Here is a 22,500-nt window from a genome sequence, read left to right on the forward strand (position 1 = left end):
GAAGGAGGAAGAGGAAGAAGAAACAAAGGAGGAAGCGGAAGGTAAGATTCAAATGCAAGATTATGAATAAAATTATTTTATTATTCCAACTAAATGCGTAACTAAATTACTGTTTTAAACAGGTGTTGAACAGGAAGAGAAAGCTGGAGCAGAAGAAAAAGAAGAAGAAGAAGAAAAAGGAGACGAGGAGGAGACTAAAGAAGAGGAAGATGTTAAAGGGGAAGATGAGGAAGGAGATGAAAAAGAGGGAGACGGGGAAGAGGGTGAGCAGAAAGAGGAAGAGAAAGCTGAGGAGGAGGAAGTGGCTGCAGAGGAGGATACTGAGACAGAGAAAAGCGAGGAAAAAGCTGACACAAGTGCTGATAAGGCCACAGAGGACACTGAGACAGATAAGGAAGACACTAAGACAGAAAAAGACAAGGTAGAGAAGGAAACCGAGAAGGAAAAAGTTGAGCCTAAGGCTGAAAAAGCCAAAGAGGAAGTAGAACCTGAACCAGCCAAAGAGAAACCCAAAGAGAAAACTGAACCTGCACCTGAACCTGAGTCAAAGGATAAAGGCAAGGAAGAGCCAGAGAAACCAAAAGGAAAGGAAAAAGTAGAGTCAGAAAAGCCTACGGTAAAAGATGAAGGTGAGAAAGGCAAGAGTGAGAAAAAGGAAAGTGTGAAGCAAGAAAAGGGAAAAGAGGAGACTGAGAAACCCAAGGGGAAGAAGTAATAAGTCGTATCTATAACAGCACAAATACTAGTAGCCTGATCTGCTTCTCTAGTCTCCCTTCAATCTGTTACTATCAATATGCCTTGATCAGTGGTGCTCAGAGCAAATTGCAATACAGTGTTTGAAACTACAGTCAACTTTATCAGCTTTTAAAACAGACGATGATTGTCTGATGTTACTGAGATGATCTACATACCTGAGTGAATGTATGCTTGTGAAGTAAATTATATTTTTGAATGAAGTCTTGCAATAGACTGTAATAAGTGAATCTTTGCTGCCAGCTCAATAAAAACTTGCTTCTTGATGATCAAAAGGTTTCGCTGATTTTTTTCATTGACATTGTTGGTGGGTGTAATCATTTTTAATAGTTTCCTTATGCAGAAGTTTAATTTACTGAATGCCTTTAGATAATTAAACCAAATTTGAAACTTTCAAATATAAAAGGTATGAATCTGGAAATGTTATGCAAAAAAGGTTGTATATTTAATTGAATAAAAGTTGATGCAGAATGCCTAATGTGGGAAAACTTCATAAACAGAAAATATCAATCAGACATTTATTAAGATCTCTTAATTTCTGTTTACTTCAATGAATGGCTTTAATTTAAATTAGATGCAGAATGCCTAATGTGGGAAAATTTCAAAATTGAGTGACATTTATTAAAAGCATTATTTACCCTGTGTTCTTCAATTAAAGTCTTCATATACACCTTGTAAAAGGTTTCAAAAGTACCTCTAAAAAGTCAAAACAGGGTTTTACAGAAAACATTTATGTATATAAACATGCACATACATCAGGTGATAAAACAGACAATAAAATAAGAGTACACAGAAACGTATCAGATGGGAACGTGGGTTCTGTTCTGAAGGTTCAATCTTTGTATCAAGTCACACAGTTATTAATATCTGTTAAATTTAGCATTTTTCCTTTAAATTTAGAATTTTACTTATTAACAGTACATTAGATACAGTACAAAAACTACTGCAGTACTGAAAATGATAACAAAAAGTACTAGTGAATCATTTAAAATTATCATATGGTCATGTCCTTATTTCATAACTTGTATTGCACAAATAGTTCACAAAACTTGAGGTGCAAATTTTAATGAGTCCTTTAGCAGTATCGGGGAACTAAAACCTGAGCTGTTATGTTGATGGATTGAATGTTAATTGTTGCTACTTGAAAATTTAGTAAAAAAAAAAAAAAAAACCTGAGCTGTTTTTATAAATAATTCTGAAAAAGTTTTTGAATAGACAGAACAGACAAAAGGACTTCAATTAAAGCAGTATTGTCAATTTTTATTTAGAATTATATACTATATTTCATAACATTTTGTCCCATTTTATATTACTAATGCCTTAAAAGATTAGTTCACTTTGAAATGAAAATTAGCCCAACCCTTACTCACCCTCAAGCTATCCTAGGACTTTCTTGTTTCCGACGAAGACAATCGGAGAAATATTAATAAATATCCTGACGCATCCGAGCTTTATAATGGCAGTGATAGGGTTCAATGAGTATGAGCTGAAGAAAGTGCTTCTATCCACATCCATCCATCATAAACCCAGCCAGCACAGCTATGTGGGGCCCAGATGGGTGTCACCTGGGCTGTCTAACTGGGGCCCAGCCAGTTTTGTCCACAGTTTCCATGGAGGCCCCACATGGTTTAGACCAGATGAAATGAACACTGCTCAGTGTGCACACTACAGGCTGTTAAATGTAACACAGAAACATGCTGGAGTTAATGAGATAATTAGGTGATAACGAGCAGACTCACCGAAGGACAGAGGAACAACAAGAACTACGACTTCAGCCACAGCCTTCGATGAAATCAACTGAAGATAAAAGACATTAAATCTCTCAAGATCTGATTAAACATTTCCACAAACAGCATTACCAACTTTACTTATTCCTAACCAGATTGAATTTATTTCTGACATACATCTACAAAAGTTGTTATTGAGAATTACCAGAGGTTTAGATGTTGATGATTTGTTGAAAATTAGTTTGGTTTGATGTCACCATGATAGAGGTCAGTGCTTACTTCAGTTAGGCTGTTTTACTCTTGACTGTTTTAATGTTAGTGTTTCTCTGGCTGCTCGTTACGGCAAGAAAAACAAGAGAAAATGTGGTCAACTGCTAGATGATAAGAACATAATCATCATTTAGTGGCTTAATTCACTGATCTAATGATTGAGCTTTTTATGAGCAAAATGTGATTGACTTTGTGCTGGATCTCTTCTAGAATTACAACAATAAAACTGTTTTAATCAGAAAATTTGAAAAACACATTCAAACCTCCTGCAAGATTTACTTACACACAGACATCAAGAATCAGTGTATGATTCTCAACAATGGTGACATGCTTCATGCCACAATGCATTCTGGGAGCCATGAATGAGTTTTGTATGAGGGACCCAGAATGCATTGCGGCATGAAGCATGTCACTGTTGTTGAGATTCATACGCTGATTCTTGATGTCTGTGTGTGAATATATCTTGCAGGTGTTTTAAAGTGTTTCGTGTACATTGTGTTTTTCAGATTTATTATTTTGATCTGATTTATTCAGCGGTTTTGTTGTTATTCTAGGAAAGATCCAGCTCAAAGTTAATAACATTTTGTTTTCATATAAAGCTCAGTCATTAGATCAGTGAATAAAGCCACTACATGATGACAACTATATTCTTATTATAAAACAGTTAAACACATTTTCTCTTGTTTTTCTTGTCATAACAAACAGCTAGAGCAGCCAGAGAAAAACTAACGCTAAAAAATTCAAGTCAAACTGCCTACCTGAAGTAAGCACTGACCTCAATAATGGTGACATCAAACCAAACTTATTTTCAACAAATCATCAACATCTAAACCTCTGGTAATTCTCAATAACAACTTTTGTAGATGTATGTCGAAAAAAAAAAAGTCATTCTGGTTAGTAATAAGTAAAGCTGGTAATGCTGTTTGTGGAGATGTTTAATCAGATCTTGAGAGATTTAATGTCTTTTATCTTCAGTTGATTTCATCGAAGGCTGTGGCTGAAGTTGTAGTTCTTGTTGTTCCTCTGTCCTTCAGTGAGTCTGCTCGTTATCACCTAATTATCTCATTAACTCCAGCATGTTTCTGTGTTACATTTAACAGCCTGTAGTGTGCACACTGAGCAGTGTTCATTTCATCTGGTCTAAACCATGTGGGGCCTCCATGGAAACTGTGGACAAAACTGGCTGGGCCCCAGTTAGACAGCCCAGGTGACACCCATCTGGGCCCCACATAGCTGTGCTGGCTGGGAATGTGTTCTCCACACAGCTCCGGAGTGTTAATAAAGGCCTTCTGAAGCGAAGCTATGAGTTTGTGTGAAAAAATATCCATATTTAAACAAGTTATGAAGTCGAATATCGAGCTTCCGCCAGACCGCCTTCCGTATACAAGTTATGAAGAAAGTGTAAACTGGCGTCGCGTCAATTACACTTTTTCCGTAAGTTTAATAGGGAAGGCGCATGACGTAGCGTAAGCTTTGTGAACTGCAAGAGGTTTACACTTTCTGCGTACGTTGAATACGGAAGGTGGTCTGGCGGAAGCTCGATATTCAACTTCATAACTTGTTTAAATATGGATATTTTTTTACACAAGCGCATCGCTTCGCTTCAGAAGGCCTTTATTAACACTCCGGAGCTGTGTGAAGTCCACGTTTGATGATGGATGGATGTGGATAGAAGCACTTTCGTTAGCTCATACACATTGAACTCTATCACTGCCATTATAAAGCTCGGATGTGTCAGGATGTGTCAGAACAAAAGTGCCAGATTTGTTTCTTGTTCAAATGACATTTCCGGTAAAAAATCTTATTTTGGTCATACTTCCAAGATGTAGAATCTGTGATTCTGAAGTACAGTATCCACACCAATATGGTGACTGACAGCAAACATTAGATTCATCCACGCTGAGGAGCCGTGCTGATGCACAACCCTCATAAAGATGATAATTCTGCAAATAACTGCAATTGCAGGTTTCAAACAGAGATGGCGACAGAGGCAAAACTTACGGACTGCAGCTTTAAGCAGTCCATTATGAATGTTGCATTGAAATCACCTATATTTGTGAGTAATATGCATCATATATCTCTGATGGTGCACTCTGTCTGCAATGCAGCAACATTAAATGCAATATGGAACATTTTTTCTCAATAAAGACTTGCACACACAGCTACTAGTATTGCCAATTGCTTTCATGTAATTGCACTCTGTTGCAGATACTTACACTGATGATTCAATAAAAATGACATAAAAAGTACATATAGATAAATAATTTTAGGGAAATCTTTGAGTTGCTGATATTGATTAGAACTAAAAATCTGATGAATCTCAATAATCAGATTTGTTTTGCCATTAGAATTTTAACAACAGAGACAAACGATATACATTACCTGTTTCACGAGTTCACACTCACGAATAAGTCAGATAAATTAATTGGTAAACATATTTGGCGTGCTGTCCGGGGAGAGGGCTCTGAGCTCGGTAATTGGCCTGAACTGTCTAGGATCCTTAGGTGAGTTTGACTGTGATTATATATAGGCCTGTACTCATGCTGATTGGGTATATATGTTGATTACAGATTGTTGACAGCTGGTTGAGAAGACGTGATAATTGGGTAGCTTATTTGACTTGTTCCTCCCGAACTACATTAATAAAACATCATTTAGTGAAAAGTTAGCATTAGTGTCAGTAACATTTTAATCACCTGTCAAGTCAGATAGAGGAAGTGGCTTGTGGTGTGTCTGTCTTCTCCTAAGTGTACTGATATCATATCTATGCTTATATATATATATACTGTATATATATTCATCAATTATTTTATGATGATTTTAAGGATAATTCTTACATTTATAATATCTTTATGTTCTTTTTCAATTTTGAATTTGCTTACTGACATTTTTAAAACTTAAAGACCTTTTTTCCAAAGGCAATGACTTGCAGTGAATGTTGACAGAACTGTTCTCTTATCTCGTACAAAGAATATGTAAACCACAAGTAATGTGCACAAAAAGGCATGAATACCAAATGCATACCACATGAGGAAAAAAGACAAGACAAAGATAAATATGTAGTGTATTTTATTAGGATGTTTATTGAGCAAATGCTGCTGAGAAATTCATTCAGATGAACAAAGACATGGGACTGCAAACGGTAGCACCTCATTAACGGTAAGTAGTTGAATTCAAGTCAATCCTATGCATACAAGGATGTATGTGCACATTGACAGGTTAATTTTCAAATGCACTCATCAGGTAAACATAACTGACAACGGTAAAAAGCATGTTTAAGGCTAAGTGTTTCTTAGTTGCTGTGTACTGAGTGTATATGACCGTGAGCTATTTTCACCATCGTCTTCATCCTTTTTTTTTTTTTTTTTTTACATTTTTGGCTCAGTTCGAGTACTCGCGATAATATTTATAAGGCTACTTTGTCAGACGAACGTATCTCTACAACACTTGTTGCCCTAACTTCAAGCAAATGTCATTCCCCACCGCTCTGCGAGTATTTTATATTACTGTCATACATAGGGTGTTTTTTTTCTATCTCAAAGAATGAGGAGCGCTCTCCCCCTGAGCTGGCATGCAGATGCCACATTCAAGTGACCGCCCCCCTCCCCCAGGTATTGCAGTGAAATTGAGTCCCCGGCGTCCCGGACCGCGAACGCAGCAGAACCCATTTAAAGCTGTCACTCAACATGCATTTTTTAGCTTGCCGCATCTTATGGCTTCTCTCTATGCGTGTTTTTGTTTTAGTGTGATTAATGTAATTAAATACATCTGTTGAGCTTTATGATTTCTTCGTTATGTTTCGTTTTGTGTTGATTGCTTGATATGCTTCCTCCCCAGTTCCTCTTCGGTCAGCTATAGCTGGACACTCGGGTCTAATCTGCTTCGGTGGCCTTCACGGCCTTCTCCACAGTTTTGGAGACGGTTTCCCCCCCCTCATCTCCTTTCTCAGTGACGGTAACAGTTTTTGTAACTTGTGTGACTCCGCCTTCATCAGTTGTGATGGTCTCCACTGTCTTGGTGATGACCACCCTCTGGCTCGATTCATCTTTGGTTGGGCTCTCATCCACTCCGTTGGAGATCACCTCCTTCTTATCGGAGTCTTTCTTCTCATCTTTCTTGCCCGTGTCTCCGTTCACGGTTGCCTCTTTCTTTTTATCTTCAGGCTTTTTCTCTGGTTCACTCTTTTTCTCATCTGCTGGCTTTGAGGAATCTTCTTTAGTTTCGGCTTTCGCTGGTTCTGACTTTGGGGCATCTTTCTTGGGTGGTTCTGCCTTAGGTTCCTCTTTCTTAGGACTCTCACTTATGGGGGCTTCCTTTTTTGGAGCCTCTGTCTTAGGTGTCTCCTTCGGGCTTTCGCTCTTTGGACTCTCACTCTTTGGAGATTCTGGTTTAGGTGTCTCCGTCTTGGTTTCTGTCACAGATGCCTTTTCTTTTTCAGTTTTGGGCTCTTCCTTCTCCTCTTTTCCCTTCTTGTCTTCCTTTGCTGTTTCTGTTTCTGCTTTTTTAGGCTGCTCCTTTGCTTCGGCTTCTTTTTCATCTGTTGATCCTTTGTCGCTACCTGCATCTGCCTCATCTTTCTCATCACCCTCTTCTTCTTCTCCTCCGCTGGCCTGCTTCTCTTCTGCTTTCTCACTCTCAGGAGAGGCCTTTGCTTTGGGTGATTTCGTTTCTTCTGCTTCATCCTCTGCATCGTCCTCTTTCTTGTCCTCTTCACCCTCCTCTCCTTTCTCTTCTTCCTCATCACCCTTTCCAGCTTCTTCTTCTTGTTCTTCATCACCTCCCTCTTTCTCTCCCTCCTCTTCACCCTCAGCAGGGGCTCCGGAGGCTACTTTGACTTGGGTTGAGGCGGCCACTTCCTCCTCTCCCTTTTCTTCCTCCTCACCTTTACCTTCCTCTTCTTTCTCTCCTTCCTCATCACCACCTTCTTCACCCTCAGCCTCTCCCTCTCCTTCATCTTCCACTTTGGCAGCTGACATTTCCTCTGCCATCTCAGCCAAAGCCTCATCCATCTCAGATTTCTCATCCTCCACCCTCGTCTCCTCGATGATCTCCTCCACAAACTTGTGTTGCACTTTAAGTTTAGGAGGCTCACTTTTGACCTTGGGGCCTTTGGTGACGGTCTGGCGATATGGGAAAGTGCTAAAGTGGCTCTCCTCTCCTTCAAGAAGTTTTCTACATTAAAACGAAAGGCGTAAAAGAAGGAGATACAATTGTGATTGAGGCTATTATCAAAATTATATGTAAAGATTTCTCTGAAAAAAAAATCTATATGGCTACGAAATTTGTTAAAATATAAATAATTGTGTGTTAAAGAAATGCAGCTTCTTTGGATAATAGAATATAATATATTCTCATAACAATACATATTTATGAATATCATAATTATTAATAATAACAAATTATATTGATAACATAACTAAAAATAAAAGGTATTTACACCATATTCATATGCAAAATTGATCAAAATCTTACCTGTACGCTGCAATCTCTATATCTAGTGCCATTTTGACATTCAGCAGGTCCTGGTATTCACGAAGATGCCTTGCCATCTCCCATTTCGTGCTCTTGAGTTCATTTTCCAGCTGGTGGATGGTTTCCTAGAGAGTCAGACAAAATATTGTGACAGCTTAGTAAAATAAATATGTTGCTGAAAACAGAAAGTCATATTCTCATTTGTTTATACATATTCCTCATATGCTACAAAGAACTCTTTGTGCCTATGATGCTAATGCTCCCACAGCACCAGTTAAATTATAATTCACAGTATCATTGTATGGCTTCAAGGACAATCAATAGGTGCATTCAGTTTATGTGCATGAGGTGATTCCAGGACACAGCCAATGAGCGAACCCTGCCTCTGCTCTGACTCAGCAAAGAGTGAGGAGAGACTGCATTGTGGGTGTCTGCCTCTCCTTAACCCTTTCTAACGCCATTCCACTGCACCTATGATGTAATGAAGCATCATACGCAAGTCCTCCAGTGAATGTCCAGTCTGTTTCTCTGCTTTCCGTACTCTACAATAATAAGCTCAGAATAAATAGCATTGAACAGCCATGCAGACTTAACTGCGACTTGGTTTTATTATTGAGGAGAGCTGCAACACATTTTAAAAGTCAAAGTGATTTATGAGGGACTACAGTACAACTGCAGCAAAGGCTGCAACCATTGTTCACCACAACTTTCAGATTAGTGGTCTACCAATAATATTTTTTTCAATGGCATAAGAACATTATTTTAGATTATAAAAAAACTATTAGATATGGTAATTTTTTTGATATAGTTACTATTTTTTTCAACATTCAGTGCACTTTAAAGCACTTATAAACCAACACATACACATTTGAAAGATCAGACTTACATATTACACTTCCTTTTTGTTTAAATGCTAAGTTTTACTAGAAATGCTTAATGTGTAAAGCATATGATTACGTACCTGAAGGCTGGAAATGTCATTGTTGTGTCGGTCCTCTATGTCGTTCAGCTGCCTCTCCAGAGACTCTTTGGTTCCTCGGACAGACTCCAGCTCGATGGTTTTGGACTGTAACTGGCGGCGATAGTCTGCGATCTCGTCCCGTGCGGATTTGATGGCGGTTTTATTTTGCTCAGCGGCCTCCGTGAGTTTCGAGTAGCGGCACATGAACCAGTCTTCCACCTGCTGGAGGTTTTGCGTTGAGTGGCCCTCCAGCTGCGAGCGAATCTCGCGCAGCGCTTCGGTGATATCCGCCTTCTGGTAGTCCCTCTTCTCCACGGTGATCTGCGACGCCTGCACCTGCGCTAACAGATCGCTGAGCTCCTCTTGGTGGTTGTTGCGGATAAACGCGATCTCGTCCTGCAGGGACTGCACTTTCTTCTCCAACTCTGCTTTGACGAGTGCTGAGTCACCCATGTCCTTCTTCAGGGCACGGACGATCGCTTCCGTCTCTTCCCTGATGCGGGCTTCCTCGTCGAAGCGGTCCCTCAGGCGCTGGATGTCTACTTCAATGTGGTCGGTGTCCATTTGGATCTGCGCCTTCTCATGGTGGATCTGCTCCAGCATGGAGCGCAACTCCTGCAGCTCTTGGTCGTAAAGTTCGCCCAGCTGAGACTGCGACACCTGCTTCTGCCGCAGTGCCTGGATCTCCGCCTCGATCTGCTTGTTCTGCTGCTCCAGAAAGTGCACCTTGTCGATGTAGCCCGCGAAGCGGTCGTTGAGTCCCTGGAGTTGTTCCTTCTCATTGGCGCGCTTGTAGTCTCCATTGTGGATGGAGGTCTGAGCGAAATCAAGGCTGTCGGTGGAGCTCAGAACTGTTGAGCCGTAAGCTCGCGCCACCGGGACGTTGAAGGTCCTCTTGTATGAAGAAGAACTCGGGCTTGCCCTCGACCAGGTCTGGGAGCGAAACCCGCTGGAGGGGCTCGAATAGCTCGTCCTGGTATCCATCACCCTCCGGTAGGGGCTTCCTATAGTGTCTATCGGATAACTCATCCGGACGGACGCGGTATGAACGTGCAGATGAACAGAAGTGTGAGGTAAAGTAGTGTATAGGTGTAGCGTGTGTGGCTCTCTCAGCGCTGGATAGCAGCTCTACCTGCCTTTATATACTTGAGGCGCTGTTGCGAAAAAGCCCAGGCTTATTTTGACTGGACCATTGATCCGACGATGTGGGAGGGTCCTGATGGCTACACTTATCTTTATCAGTATTCCAACTTCCTGGTCACACATAACGAGTGCTTGGGTGGCTAATGACCTATAAAAGTAACTTTCAAAAATATTTTCTGTTGGAATTTTTCTTGGAAATTACTTTTAAAGACGTTAGAAAAAGGATAGTAAATGTTTGTGATGTATTTGTGGTGTTTAAATCTAGGTGTATAATAAAGTGACAGGCTATATGTTTTGTTAGCTAGCCTAAATAGACATGTCATAGCTATAGACATTTGTCGGTTATTCAAATGCTTAAAAACTCAGTTGAAATGTATATATACTGTTTTTATGTAAAAAATAAAACATAGCTTAACTTTAACACGTTCCCAACAATCATTTTCTGTTAATACACCTCCATAATTCGCACCTTGTGTGGTTGTGAAACATTTAAAAGAACAATATCTTACAAAATATGATAATAGATATGCTGGTTTGGATAGAGTTACGATATGCTATCACGTCTTATTTATTGTAGGAGTTAATAGGGCTACAGTTACACTCGACGTGACATCATTGGTACTTGGACAGAGTCTGGTCACGCAGCCCAATCACTGACTGAGCGTCTACAGTCAGCACCAAGGACAGCGGCCCGTATCTCAGACACATTCAAGGGCGTTTAGCTGTAGTGTGCTAACTTAACTATGAAATGACACTATTTTCGGTAGCACTTTATTTTAAGGTGACGTAGTTAGGCGTACACATGTTGCATGTACTTAGTATATTAACACGCATAATTTCAAGAAACTAACCCTAAACCAAACCCTAACCTTATACATATTACTTATTTGTGTAAATACACGGTAACACTTTACAATAAGGCTCATTAGTTAACATTAGTTAACTACATTAGATAACATGAACTAATAATTTATACAGCATTTATTAATCTTTTTTAATGTTAATTTCAACATTTACTTATACATTATTAAAATGTTGTTAACATTAGTCAATGCACTGTGAACTAACATGAACAAATAATGAACAACTGCATTTTCATTAACTAACGTTAACGAAGATTAATAAATACAGTAACAAATGTATTGTTCATTGTTAGTTCATGTTAATTAATGCATTAACTAGTGTTTAACTAATGAACCTTATTGTAAAGTGTTACGAAATACACTGTAACAACGTCACCTTAAAATAAAATATAACCCTATTCTCTGACGAGTTTATTGATTTCTTACAAGAGAAACATTGCAGGCATTTGTTTTTCAATGTGTCTTGCACTGTGGAGGCAAACGAAGGCAATAGTTCTCATGGATTTTTGATCTCAATTCATTTCTTTACTTATTTAAAATAAATGATCTATTTATGACCTATGTAACAATACCTATTTAGATTGATTATAACGAGACAAAAAAGCTGTGTTAAGATACACTTGCTAGATCTTCAAAAAACTACAAAATCAAACAAGAAAAAAATACAATAATTAAGTAAATATGCTATTTAAAAGAGCAATTGCTTGATTAAGCATAATTTCTTTGCAGAATGTGGTCTATAAGATTAAGTTTAAAATTGTACAGTAATATTTACTCAACAGAAGTGTTGGGGGTAACGCATTACAAGTAACTTGAGTTATGTAATCAGATTACTTTTCAAGTAACTAGTAAAGTAACACATTACTTTTTCAATTTACAACAAAATATCTAAGTTACTTTTTCAATTAAGTAACACAAGTTACTTTGTTTTCACATTTATTGACTGATAGCTCTCCTGTCCCCATGTTAAGAGAAATAAAGCACAGAGAGCTGTTGTGAGCACTGTGTAAACATGATGGTTATTGTAGTTCTAGACTAAATGTGAACATGTATTTATTCATCTCACTTGCACGAAAACATTTAGTATTCCTAGTATTCCTCGTAAATATGCATTTCCTTCAGCCTAAGCTTATTCATTTCACTTTTGGTGTAAAAGGGCCTTAACATTTGCCAAAAATAGAACTTTTTTGTTGTTATTAACAAGCAAGCCCAGCCCATGAAAAGTAACGCAAAAGTAATGTAACGCATTACTTTTCATAAAAAGTAACTAAGTAACACAATTAGTTACTTTTTTTAGGGAGTAACGCAATATTGTAATGCATTACTTTTAAAAGTAACTTTCTCCAACACACCTCAACAGTGAGAACAAAGTATGTTGTATTTATTTTAAATAAATTCATGTTATTGGCATACAATGGACAATTGCATGCATATATATGATTAAATGTTGGCATATGCTTTTATTGTATCATAAAGTTAGGAAGCACCACTCTGCTGCAAAACATTATTCTAACTTTGGCTTTTTGTGCTGGTTGATGAATGACTTCTTATCTGTTAACCAGAATCCTGCTTTTTCAGAATAGACGAAGTATGCAAGTCATGTATTGGACTGGGACGTGTATCAGAACACATGCATAGAAACCTCTCGTAACCTTATTTGCTTCACATGGCAAGGATTTAAATTTATAGAGTAACCAGATGGACATATGATGCATCTGCTTATCTGATCTCTCTCTTTCCAATGAAACCTGAGAAAAATGAGCAGAAGGGCTTTCAACAGGCTCATAATATGCCAAGGACATGCACTGTTTTTTAACAACATTTTAGAGTTACTATTATTTATTTGAGCATACATTTTAAAGATGCTTCAGTTAAGCAAACAGATGGTAATTGATTGATCCAGAACTGCAGTTGCTGCAGATAATTCAAACAAAATGCTTCAGTTGGAGTTATGCAGTGCTGAAAGTCACTCTGACCTTATACAGACATCTAGCATTAGCAACTGCTAATTCCCTATATTTCCCAACGCTCAGCAGAGTTTAATCGTATCACCAGAAATTCAAAATGATCCACTGTAATGTTCCAAGCCATTACTATTGAACTATGAGAGGACGATGAATTTGTCCCTCGGAGAGGACTAAAATTAGATATTTCCAATCAATTATAGGCCTTATTCTATTTGCTTTGTCATTGGATTCACTGTGTCTGTGCACTGAAGCCAGATTTAGCCTGCACGCAATCATGCAGAGCAGCAGGAGAAGAGCTCCTGAACTCAATGACCTTATATCTCTACTGTTCACTCTGCATGTCCAGCCCTGAGTGAAGACCATGCCTTTTAAATGTGCAAATCATCCCTGAGGAGCAGGGCGGCTGTCGCTCAAGGTGCTTTTGTGGCCATGCAGAGCAGTGCAGTTTAAAATTCAATGCAGGCCACCAGTAATGCTGCAGAGCACGCCCTTACAGTACCAGCCTACTGTGAGGCATTATTGGAGATCCAGCTATAATATGACGATATTACGGGCAGTGAACTCAGAATCAGTATGACAGTGATGAGGCACGTACGCAGGGAGAGAAGTCTGTGATTTATTAATAAAGTATTCTTGGGGGAGGTATCCGGCGCATTAGGCGGACGCTCATGTAAGTGACTTTCATAAGAAAACGTCTGCCAAGAACAGAAATGTAAATGTAATGAATCAAATAAAACTTGTCATGTGAATATGTTTGGTGCAAAAAAAAAAAAAAAAAAAAAGTGCATACAAATGGGTTGCAAAAAATGTGGGTTGCAAGATAAGCTTTGGTACAAAATAATGCAGAGTAGCGGTGCATGAAGACTTGATGCTGATTTAAAACTCTGGAGGATACTGTTGTTAAATCAGCCCTGAAGGGATTCTTTTGCTCGGTTCCCTCCTCTGATGAGACGGGATGACTCAGCAGTAATCTGGAGTCAATGTGAGAAGTGCTTTATATTTGAAAGCATTTGGAAATACATTGATCTGCGTAATTCATGACTCATTCAAGGTCCCACCTAACTTCAACTAAACATTTTCCATTCCTTGCCCTCTCAATGTGTTTTTCTGCTAGCCATGTTTTATTCATGACTGAGGAGAGGGTTAGAGAATGGGTTAATGCTTGTTGGCAGTGAATGTGTGTGTAAGAGTTAGAGAGAGAGCCCCTGCTGGTCTGTTTTTTAGCTGTGATTTATGGCTGTATTCTCATCATCCCCCCCCCAAGGTGGTTAGCAGAACAAAGATGTTGGGAGTCAGCATATCGATGTGGAAGCAGAGCACCATCATATGAGCAGAGAGCCTTAACGATCCGTGTCATGGACAAAATCCAACCCTCGTTAGACACTCTTATAACATATGTATGTACTCATGCAATCAATGCACTTGAGAGTTGGAGAAGTAAAAAAAAAAAGCGCTTTAACATCATATCTCCATATACTCCGGAAGAATAAAACTGCAGTAGATGTTATAAGAATCATGATATACTGTAAATATATGAGCCTGATAATAGTATATTATATATATGCTATATATGCATTACTGTTCAAAAGTTTGGGGCCAGTTAGATTTATTTGAATATAAAAATTAATACTTTTATTCAGCATTAAAGGATGCATTAAACTGATACAAAAGTAACAGTAAAGACTAGATTTGGGAATCGAAAACCAATTCCAGTTCTGGAATTGGATACTTAAAGGGATAGTTCACCCCAAACTGAAAATTATCCCATAATTTACTCACCCTCAAGCCATCCTAGGTGTATATGACTTTCTTCTTTCACCCAAACACAATTGGAGTTATATTAAAAAATATCCTGACTATTCCAAGTTTTATAATAGGAGTGAATGGTACCTTAGATCTTGAAGCCCAAAAAAGCGCATCCATCCATCATAAAAGTAATCCATACAGCTCCAGGGGGTTAATAAAGGCCTTCTGAAGTGAAGCTGTGCATTTTTGTAAAGAAAATATCCATATTTGTAACTTCATAAACTATAATCACTGGCTTCAGGTAACGGCCGTACACAAGCCGAGTGACCTCTGACCTGACGTATTTTCTACTCATTATAATACTGTACTGTTATAGTACTGTATTTATTTATTTGTTTTTTCATTTATTTACTTTTTTTTAAAATCTAATTTTTATTTATTCATTAAATTATTAATTTTTTACTCTTTTTCTCTAAATATTTCCACAGACCCCCTAGTACTCCTTTGCGGGTTAATAAAGGCCTTCTGAAGCAAAGCGATGCGTTTGTGTAAGAAAAATATCAATTTTTAACAGGTTATAAAGTAAAATATCTAGCTTCCACCAGACTGCCTTCTGTATTCAACTTATGAAGAAAGTGTAACGCCTCTCGCAGTTCAAAACACTTACGGTACGTCCAGTATTCAACTTCAGTTACGCTTTTTCTGTAAGTTGAATATGGAAGGCAGTCTGGTGGAAGCTAGATATTTTACTTTATAACCTGTTAAAAATTGATATTTTTCTTACACAAACGCATCGCTTTGCTTCAGAAGGCCTTTATTAACTCCCCGGAGCTGTGTGGAGTATGTTTATGATGGATGGATGCGCTTTCTTGAGCTTCAACTAAATAATCCTGAACTAATCCTTTAAAACTCAATGGGCTCAGAGGAGGCAAGAGAGACACGTCCTCCCGCTGCTGGTGTTACTTTAGAAAAACTAGTGATTTATACACTTTTAATGCCACATTTTGTAATATTTGCATTGTTTTATATGGATTATTTTCTAATCCAATTCTTTAGGAGGCACTGCCTCCCTTGCCTCCTCTGAGGAAATGCCCCTGCATGGTTTTCAGGTGAGCTGTTCCTTTAAACTAAGCAGAGGTGGCAAGACTCTGACAACCATTATTATCACCCTATCCTAGAACATAAGCTCAATTTTCTTCCTCTCACTTTCTCACTCACTCTATCTTGCACTTAGGTGTCACAAAGCCAAACAGATTTGTTAGATCTGAATGCTTGCTCAAACTTCCCAGGAGGTGGCTTTTTATTGGGCTAAAATGATGACAGGAGAAACTGAGTTCATTTAGCTCACGCCCAGGAGCATGAATGACTAGTTGCAGTTTTCCTCACAGTTATTGAACGCACTTCCTGACCCCATGCCTCCAATGGATGAGTGGCTCAAATTCACTATCTCTGCATTTAACGGGTAATGCAGGACCCTGGGCGTCAGTGAAGAGGAAAAAAATGATAGATTGCTTGCTTTTCAAAATCTCAATGAGTCGACTGTCATCTTTGCTTTTACAGCATATGTGTATGGATAGGAAAGGGAGGGGTTAAAATTAACTTTTCAAATTTCAAATTAACTTTTAATTCAGATTTTTTTTTAATTTTATTTACACTACCGTTCAAAGATTTTAAACATGTTTTAATAAGTTTCTTATGCCCACTAAGGCTACATTTATATGATCAAAATATAGTAAAAATTGTGAAATAGTATTACAATTTAAAACAACAATTTTATATTTTAAAATGTATTAAAATGTCATTTATTCTTGTGATGGGAAAGCTGAATTTTCAGCATTAATTCACATGATCTTTCATCTGTGCTTTCTCATATTCACAACTTTTTTACTTTTACAGTAAATGATAGATTTGAGAGACTGGATTGTGGCTGTGTTTTAGGGTTGCCAAATCTTACATAGGTGGACAAAGGCATTAGTCTGTAGGCTGAGTCACATCTCCCTCACAGGATATCATCAGGTTGGAGGATGTGATGTGATGACGTTATAGAGAAAGCTTGGGGTGTGTGTACAGATGGGAAAGGGAGGGGTTGCCCATGCAGGATACGCAGTTTATCTGCAATGCATCAGCAGCTTCCCCTCGCAATTTCCTTCTCCCATTCCTCTCTTTCTGATTATCATACTTGAACTATTGATAATGCAACAAATAGCAATATTACAATTAGCATCCTAGAAATTCAGCATATTTTCATTCATTTCATTCAGCAGTTTTTTAGTATTTTGTTTGTGTCACAAAGTTAGCCTGCTTTGTGGGTGGATCCCTCCATCATGTGATCTAACTAACCAATCAAAACTTGAGTCCTTCATCAGGTGAGAGCTTTCAAGGAGTGTCATCGCATCACTGATGTCTGTGTTGACAAATTGTCCCTCTCAGGGGACAGGAAAGGAGACTGCTTACCCTTCATAGATTAGATTAGCCAACAAAAGATGACTTTCAGCAGAAAAGGACCAGGATACATGCATGCACACACACACACATACACACACACTCACTTGCATGGACCTGTAAGCTCTCGCTAACAAGTCTATCTTATACCTGTGACGTATATGCAACCATCTAAACGATACTGCAGCTATGCTGTTTATTATCACACCTACATTTTCATCACCTCTCTAAATAGTTGTCTCCATATGACTGCAGTTTATGTAGCTAAACGTATACACTGATCAGTCATCATGCCAGAAGACTGTGGAACGCTTGCTTCACTTTTTGACAAAATGATTTTACCCAGCAGACTAAAACAAATGATAGCAATAAACATTGATCTATGAGAAAGAAAGTCTACAACATAAAAGTCCTCTGTGCTCTGAGACGTCTAGCCTCAAAATTACATTCTGCCACACATGCTGCTGTTTTGCCTATAGCTGTGGTTGTGTGCTTGTAGTTATTCCTACTGGGACTATGAGCCAATCCTTTTGGGTGTTTTATTATGCAGAACTAGTTCTTATTTCTCTGTACTATAAATATAGATCTGAAAGATGGATTTGTTGAATCATTTGCTTTGCAGTCTTTTCATTTGCTTTCCTCTCTTTCAAATTCATTTTCATTACTATTTTAACATTAACTTTTTGCTATGGATTTGTTTTTGTGTATTTATTACATACAAAAGTCTGGGGTCTGTAAGATGTTTTTGAAAGAAGTCTCTTATGCACACCAAGGCTGCATTTATTTGTTAAAAATACAGTAAAAACAGTAGTATTGTGAAATATTATTAAAATTCTCCAGTCTTCAGTGTCACATGATCCTTCAGAAATCATTCTAATAAGATGATTTGGTGCTTAAAGGGTTAGTTTACCCAAAAATGAAAATTCTGTCATTAATTACTCACCCTTATGTCGTTCCACACCCGTAAGACCTTTGTTCATCTTCGTAACACAAATGAAGATATTTTTGATGAAATACAAGAGCTCTCTGTCAACTCCATAGACAGCAATTTAATTAACACTTGCAAGGCCCAAAAAGGTAGAAAAGACAGTTAAAATAGTCCACGTGACTACTTTCATTTTTCATTTTTCTTTAATCTTCGGAACACAAATTAAGATATTTTTATTGAAATCCGATGGCTCAGTGAGGCCTCCATAGCCAGCAATGACATTTCCTCTCTCAAGATCCATTAATGTACTAAAAACACATTTAAATCAGTTCATGTGAGTACAGTGGTTCAATATTAATATTATAAAGCGACGAGAATATTTTTGGTGCGCCAAAAAAAACAAAATAACGACTTGTATAGTGATGGCCGATTTCAAAACACTGCTTCAGGAAGCTTCGGAGCGTTATGAATCAGCGTGTCGAATCAGCGGTTCAGAACGCCAAAGTCACGTGATTTCAGCAGTTTGGCGGTTTGACACGCGATCCGAATCATGATTCGATACGCTGATTTATAACGCTCCGAAGCTTCCTGAAGCTTCCTTACGGGTGCGGAATGGCATGAGGGTGAGTAATAAATGACAGAATTTTCATTTTTGGGTGAACTAACCCTTTAAGTAACATTTTTGAGAACTCTCGGAGTGTTTGGCATGGATATGACAATGTTGATATGTTTAAGTCTTGGCAGGATATATTTGCTATGCTGCTGCTGCTTTTGTTGGTTATTGCTGCTGCAGAGCAAGTATGGGACATGCTACTGCCATACATACACAACACGCTGCTGTGAGCAAGTAAGACATGCTGCTACTGTACAATATAGTATACATGAATTACCCTTAGCAGATCTATACAGGTGGAGCTGGGGAAGGTGGAGGGTTTCTGAAAGTGCACTGCAACTGCTACAGCAAATGCTGACCAAGTATCTGAAGACTGAGTTGCGAGCTCTTTGGCTGCTGATACAGCAGGAACCAATCTGCTGTGCTCTTTAGAGAATGATGCGACTGCATGCAGATTGAGTTAAGGACCTGTCAGCCTGTGCCATCTAGAGTTTCATGACAGAACTTTGTATTTCTTATTATTATCAATGTTGAAAACAGTTGTGCTACTTAATATTTTTGTGGAAAAAAATTATTTGAAATAGATTTGTTTTTTAGTCTTCACTGTCACTTTTGATCAGTTAGATGCATCCTTGCTGAATAAAAATATACATTTCTTAAAAAAAAAAAAAATCTTACTATAAACCCTAAACTTTCAAATGTTAGTGTGTTTTAGTGTCTATTTCAGTAAGTATAGTTTTAAAAATCTGTTGAGCAATAAACAGGAGTTGTTTACATATAAAATAAGCAAAACTTTCACACTGCAGTAAAAGCTGCATCTGGCATTACCACAAAAATTTGGCTGGGTAATAAGGCTCAGTTAGCCCCTGCTGGTAAATGTTTGTAACTACACCATTATGAGACAAAAACACATCTTTCTCCATTGATGGCCATGCGAAAGCAACCTTGTATTCTGACAACTTTTGTGGTTGTAGACTGTAGGACCTATTGAAATAACTGAAATAATTGGAACTGCAATGTGGTCAAGACCTGCCTAGAACTACTTTAGCCGTGCGTTCCCCTGAAAATAATTGCATACCTTAGAACATTGGTCAACCAATCAGATTCGAGCATTCAACAGCCCCGTAGTATAAGCCATAATAAAATGCTGAAAAAGAGCATTGTTCGTTTCTGAACTTGAGGGGAAAGGCTACTATTCACTGTAACTGTAATATGAGGCCATGTTTTTATTTATTTTGCATCAAATAACCCATGAAATAGTGCAATTAGAGAAGGTCCACAGATAGCAAGTACTTCACCTGCTGGTCAGAGCTACTATCCCTACCAGGATCAAGTTCAATACACTTGTTCTAGCAGACAGTCAACAACAAGCTCCCTCCAACTGATGCCTAGAAATGCAAATCATCCACTCCGACTGACCACCGCAGCACGTCTTATCATTCTTGTCATGGGCCAGGCCCTCACTCACCTCTCGAATACCAAATTGCTTGTACAACTAATAAGATTCATAATTAATAATACTGAGAAAATGGATAACGTATTGATTATATAATATAGTCAGTTTGTTCAACTCATTAGTAAACCACAAAGGAAGGCATATTAAAATGACTAGGATGGGAACAAATGCCTCTACAGACTGCAAGCAGACTTAAATATATATGTGAGGCTAAAGCAGGTAATCATCCAAACAATAAAACATAAGATAGGCCTAATCGATCCTAGCCTTACCAAATGCATATAAATTATTCTTTATACCACAAACATTTATGTCAGTAGTTAGAGGGTGTGTGATCCATATTCAAAAAAGGCTCCATATACAAACCCGATTCCAAAAAAGTTGGGACACTGTACAAATTGTGAATAAAAAAGGAATGCAATAATTTACAAATCTCATAAACTTATATTTTATTCACAATAGAATATAGATAACATATCAAATGCTGAAAGTGAGACATTTTGAAATGTCATGCCAAATATTGGCTCATTTTGGATTTCATGAGAGCTACACATTCCAAAAAAGTTGGGACAGGTAGCAATAAGAGGCCGGAAAAGTTAAATGTACATATAAGGAACAGCTGGAGGACCAATTTGCAACTTATTAGGTCAATTGGCAACATGATTGGTTATAAAAAGAGCCTCTCAGAGTGGCAGTGTCTCTAAGAAAGTAAAGATGGGCAGAGGATCACCAATTCACCAATGCTGCGGCGAAAAATAGTAGAGCAATATCAGAAAGGAGTTTCTCAGAGAAAAATTGCAAAGAGTTTGAAGTTATCATCATCTACAGTGCATAATATCATCCAAAGATTCAGAGAATCTGGAACAATTTCTGTGCGTAAGGGTGAAGGCCGGAAAACCATACTGGATGCCCGTGATCTTCGGGCCCTTAGACGGCACTGCATCACATACAGGAATGCTACTGTAATGGAAATCACAACATGGGCTCAGGAATACTTCCAGAAAACATTGTCGGTGAACACAATCCACAGTGCCATTCGCTGTTGCCGGCCTAAACTCTATAGGTCAAAAAAGAAGCCACATCTAAACATGATCCAGAAGCGCAGGCGTTTTCTCTGGGCCAAGGCTCATTTAAAATGGACAGTGGCAAAGTGGAAAACTGTTCTGTGGTCAGACGAATCAAAATTTGAAGTTGTTTTTGGAAAACTGGGACGCCATGTCATCCGGACTAAAGAGGACAAGGACAACCCAAGATGTTATCAGCGCTCAGTTCAGAAGCCTGCATCTCTGATGGTATGGGGTTGCATGAGTGCGTGTGGCATGGGCATCTTACACATCTGGAAAGGCACCATCAATGCTGAAAGGTATATCCAAGTTCTAGAACAACATATGCTCCCATCCAGACGTCGTCTCTTTCAGGGAAGACCTTGCATTTTCCAAGATGACAATGCCAGACCACATACTGCATCAATTACAACATCATGGCTGCGTAGAAGAAGGATCCCGGTACTGAAATGGCCAGCCTGCAGTCCAGATCTTTCACCCATAGAAAACATTTGGCGCATCATAAAGAGGAAGATGCGACAAAGAAGACCTAAGACAGTTGAACAACTAGAAGCCTGTATTAGACAAGAATGGGACAACATTCCTATTCCTATAACTTGAGCAACTTGTCTCCTCAGTCCCCAGACATTTGCAGACTGTTATAAAAAGAGGGGATGCTAACAGTGGTAAACATGGCCTTGTCCCAACTTTTTTGAGATGTGTTGATGCCATGAAATTCAAAATCAACTTATTTTTCCCTTAAAATGATACATTTTCTCAGTTTAAACATTTGATATGTCATCTATGTTGTATTCTGAATAAAATATTGAAATTTGAAACTTCCACATCATTGCATTCCTTTTTTATTCACAATTTGTACAGTGTCCCAACTTTTTTGGAATCGGGTTTGTACTTCTCCAGCTAACAAAAATATGTACTTAGAATCAGGGCTCCGAACTGGTCCAAGGAACAAAAAAAAACGGAAATGAAAACGAAATTCAGTTTAAATGTTCTGAACAGAAACGTTTATTTGAAATTACCATTAAGCGGTTAATAACGTTATTTTATTGTTCTGTTTAAGATTTTAATTTGGCAGTCATGAATTCAAATAGTACT

General features: G+C 38.3%; 3 protein-coding genes across 5 annotated transcripts in view; 2 read left to right on the plus strand and 1 right to left on the minus strand.

Annotated features, from left to right (window-relative positions):
* Positions 1 to 1,028, plus strand: part of nefla (neurofilament light chain a) — a 2,812-nt gene extending 1,784 nt beyond the window's left edge. The window contains exons 3-4 of the mRNA XM_051877746.1: positions 1 to 41; positions 123 to 1,028. The exon at positions 1 to 41 is cut by the window's left edge and continues 366 nt beyond it. Coding sequence (XP_051733706.1) covers positions 1 to 41; positions 123 to 715 — 634 coding nt within the window. The 3' untranslated portion in view covers positions 716 to 1,028. The remainder of the gene's footprint in view (positions 42 to 122) is intronic.
* Positions 1 to 22,500, plus strand: part of rpl17 (ribosomal protein L17) — a 268,902-nt gene that overhangs the window by 227,220 nt on the left and 19,182 nt on the right. The gene's annotated exons all lie outside the window — the stretch shown is intronic.
* nefma (neurofilament medium chain a) lies at positions 5,805 to 10,310 on the minus strand. Its single transcript, XM_051877739.1, has 3 exons — positions 9,184 to 10,310; positions 8,223 to 8,347; positions 5,805 to 7,922 (listed from the first exon to the last, which is right to left on the minus strand). Exons 1-3 carry the CDS (start codon positions 10,210 to 10,212, stop codon positions 6,623 to 6,625), a joined length of 2,454 nt encoding a protein of 817 aa, XP_051733699.1. The 5' UTR covers positions 10,213 to 10,310; the 3' UTR covers positions 5,805 to 6,622.

This window comes from Ctenopharyngodon idella, chromosome 21 (assembly GCF_019924925.1).
Source record: "Ctenopharyngodon idella isolate HZGC_01 chromosome 21, HZGC01, whole genome shotgun sequence".
Lineage (NCBI taxonomy): Eukaryota > Metazoa > Chordata > Actinopteri > Cypriniformes > Xenocyprididae > Ctenopharyngodon > Ctenopharyngodon idella.